Here is a 2,877-nt window from a genome sequence, read left to right as displayed (position 1 = left end):
CAGGGGCGGGCGTAGTCCTACCCTTCCGACACTGTAGCGTCACCAGGTTACAGTCGTAGTCCAGCGGTGTGATGATGACGTGCACAAAATTGAACTGACCCTGGGAGGAAACGAGACAACGACACAGACGTTTTCCCAGCAGCCACCGTGCTGTAAACCCCCTCACGTGAACCCACCAAGGCAAACAACCCCCTTCCCCGCCCCAGCGCCTGCTGCGAAGGCATCGCTCATCAGACCGAGGGTGTGCAAACAGCCGGTTCTGTAACGCGCCTGGCAGGAGAATCTGGTACCTTTATTGTTCCCAGTTTAAAGTCTTCTCCGGAGTCATTGTAAACGATGGAAACAAAATCGTTCCCGAGGTGCCTTTTCTTGTCGCAGCGATGCTTATCCAGATCCTTTGTGGGCATCAGCGTGGCAATGTGGAAGATGGCTGAGGAGGAGACAGAGAAGTCCTCGCTGCGGCCTGGGACCCCTCTGGGACACCAGGCGGTCCCAGCACTGCGACAATAAAAGCTGTCACTTGTGCTCCCCTGGGCGGCAGGTGAACCCATTGCCGCTGGGTTGCTCCAGCAGATCCCGGAGCACAGCGGCAGGCTCTCTAAGTTCTGCTCTCGGCAGGTTTAGGTGCTGCCCTGCAGGGTCCCCTCTGGCACCAGGCTCAGCACAGTGAACTACGGGCCTGGCTCTCGGCGCGTGCCTGGTGTGTACCGGGAGAAGGTTCTCATCGGGCTGGGGCAGCTCGTGATCCGTTCACAGAAAACGAACAGGGGGAGGAAGGGGGCTGCAGAAGTGCTTCGGGGTGTTTTTCGCAGGGCCACAGCGGCACGGTGAGTCGAGCCGGATTTGAGGAGGGAGCTGCAATAGCAGGACTTGCCCTGACTGAGCTCTGCAGGGCACCAGGGCACAGGGAGGAACCTGCAGCTGCTCCACTGGGATGCACTAAGGCCAACGGCTGGGGAACACGGAGCCGTGCCAACAAACCCGGGCAGTTCGTCCTGCCCTGCGGGCTCCTGGATGGCATCGGCACTGCTCGGGGCGGCAGGAGCTGGGCAACACTGCAGCTCAATTAGCAACAAGCAGAGTAATGACACCCCCTCCTGCAGCAGTGTTCCTTGGGGAAACCACGCGCAGAGCTTTGACACATCCCCTCAAGTGACAGCCTTCGCAGCAGCTCCAGGATGAAGAGCTTACTCCCCAAACCTCCCCAGCAGACCACATCGACTGTTAGCAGAGCAGACTACTCGAGGAGCAACTCAACAAGGCAGTCTGCACCTCTCCCCACTTAACACGTGTCCCGTGGAGAGAACGGAAGAGCAGAGCCCTGGGTCACCTTTACTACATCCCCAGAAAGGAAAGAGTTTGTGGAAGGCAGGTCAGTCTTAGGATGGGAAGAGACCATCCTTCCAGCTTCTGGAGCCACCTCACCTTGCATGATGTCATCGTGCCAGCAGTAGGTGAACTGCCCGTCCTCCCCACACACGTCCAGGCCACCCAGGTAAATTTTATCTGGCTGGCAGTCCTTGAGCTCGATGAGCTTCCCCAGCCCGGTCAGGAACTCTGTGTAGCGGTAGGACCCGTGTTCGTTCGACAGGATGGCAATCTCGTTGTTGCTCTAGGAAATAAGGACAGGGTTGCCCCACGCTGAGAGCTCAGTCAGCAGCAGCCTTTGGGTAGTTACCGCCCTAGAAGGGCTGCATGCAGGGACTGATGTTTAGTGCAAGGAACGAAGGCAAAGGGAGGAGCAGAGCACGTCTCACAGCTGGGGCGGCGGTGCCCGGCCTTCCGGGGTACCCGTCGCAGGGTGCAGGCGCCTGCACACAACTCACCTGGCCTTCTCCAACGTAGAGCACCGCGATCTTGTGCGTGTCGTACGAGGGGATTTGATCCAGCAGCTGCACCGACCTTTCGAACGTCTACAATCAAAACATCGGTCACATCTTCACAACCTTCTCTGCACACACCCACTGTCCTCCCTGAAGCCCCTTCGGGACAGTGACGGCAGGAGGACAGCAGGCTCCCGACCTCCACTGCTGCCGTCCTGGGTGAATGCTGCCCTGCTCGGGCACGGCCCACCATCAGTCCACGGTACAGAGCGGAGCTACGCAGCATCTGTCACCGCCCTCCCTTGGCCTTACACCTCAGGAGAGATCAATCTGGCAAACCACACAAGTTAGGGGCACTTGCCATGACAAATGAAGCTCCAGCCATGAAAGATTATTGCATCTTGTGCTCTGGCGAACATTTTCAGCACGAGGCATCACCTCACCTCCCTCAGGGTCACTACTCCCTGACCACCTGGACCTGAGGCGTGGGGAAGCGATGGCAGGAGCTCTGTGGTGCTCCGTTCTCCAGAGCCCCGCTCCAGCCCTGCCCCTCTGAAAGGTCGTGGCTCATTTCTCACTGACCACAGACGCTTCCAGCCACCCCCAGTGATTTGCAGGGTGGACAGGTTTGTCTAGCGACGTTCTGCCGCTATCACCTCACGCTCCACTTTCACCCTGCATTTCTACCAGCAACAACCACAACTCCACCATCCTGCCTCCTGGCTGGGATTCTGAACCAGCACCAGCAAAATCTCCCAGGATCTCAGATTCGGTCCAGAGCCATAAAGCAGAAGCCACCAGGTCTGGGGTACAGAAAAGCTCCCGCCTGCCGTGCTGGTGGTAGGAAACACCTCTGAATTGCACCATCTGAGCTGGACGACCATTACTATTGATTCTGCCCACAAACAGTAACGAGGTTAGAAAAATTCACTGCATGAATTACAGAACAAAATCCTTGCCTACCTCATTCGGCAACAAGAGGGGCTTGTTGTTCTCATCGCCGAAGAACGGGGAGTGGTACAACTGCAGAAACACAAAGCTAAGGGAGAGAGGG

General features: G+C 57.6%; 1 protein-coding gene across 1 annotated transcript in view; it reads right to left on the bottom strand.

Annotated features, from left to right (window-relative positions):
• The window catches only part of TSC2 (tuberous sclerosis 2), a 31,829-nt gene that overhangs the window by 2,148 nt on the left and 26,804 nt on the right, over window positions 1-2,877 (bottom strand). Inside the window, exons 34-38 of the mRNA XM_010135643.1 lie at window positions 2,787-2,862; window positions 1,827-1,913; window positions 1,426-1,612; window positions 291-430; window positions 22-100 (exon numbers count right to left, since the gene is read on the bottom strand). Of these exons, the coding sequence (XP_010133945.1) occupies window positions 22-100; window positions 291-430; window positions 1,426-1,612; window positions 1,827-1,913; window positions 2,787-2,862 (569 nt within the window). The remainder of the gene's footprint in view (window positions 1-21; window positions 101-290; window positions 431-1,425; window positions 1,613-1,826; window positions 1,914-2,786; window positions 2,863-2,877) is intronic.

This window comes from Buceros rhinoceros, unplaced genomic scaffold (genome assembly GCF_000710305.1).
Source record: "Buceros rhinoceros silvestris isolate BGI_N320 unplaced genomic scaffold, ASM71030v1 scaffold29234, whole genome shotgun sequence".
In the NCBI taxonomy this organism is placed as follows: domain Eukaryota; kingdom Metazoa; phylum Chordata; class Aves; order Bucerotiformes; family Bucerotidae; genus Buceros; species Buceros rhinoceros.
This window is presented reverse-complemented; position numbering and strand designations above follow the sequence as displayed.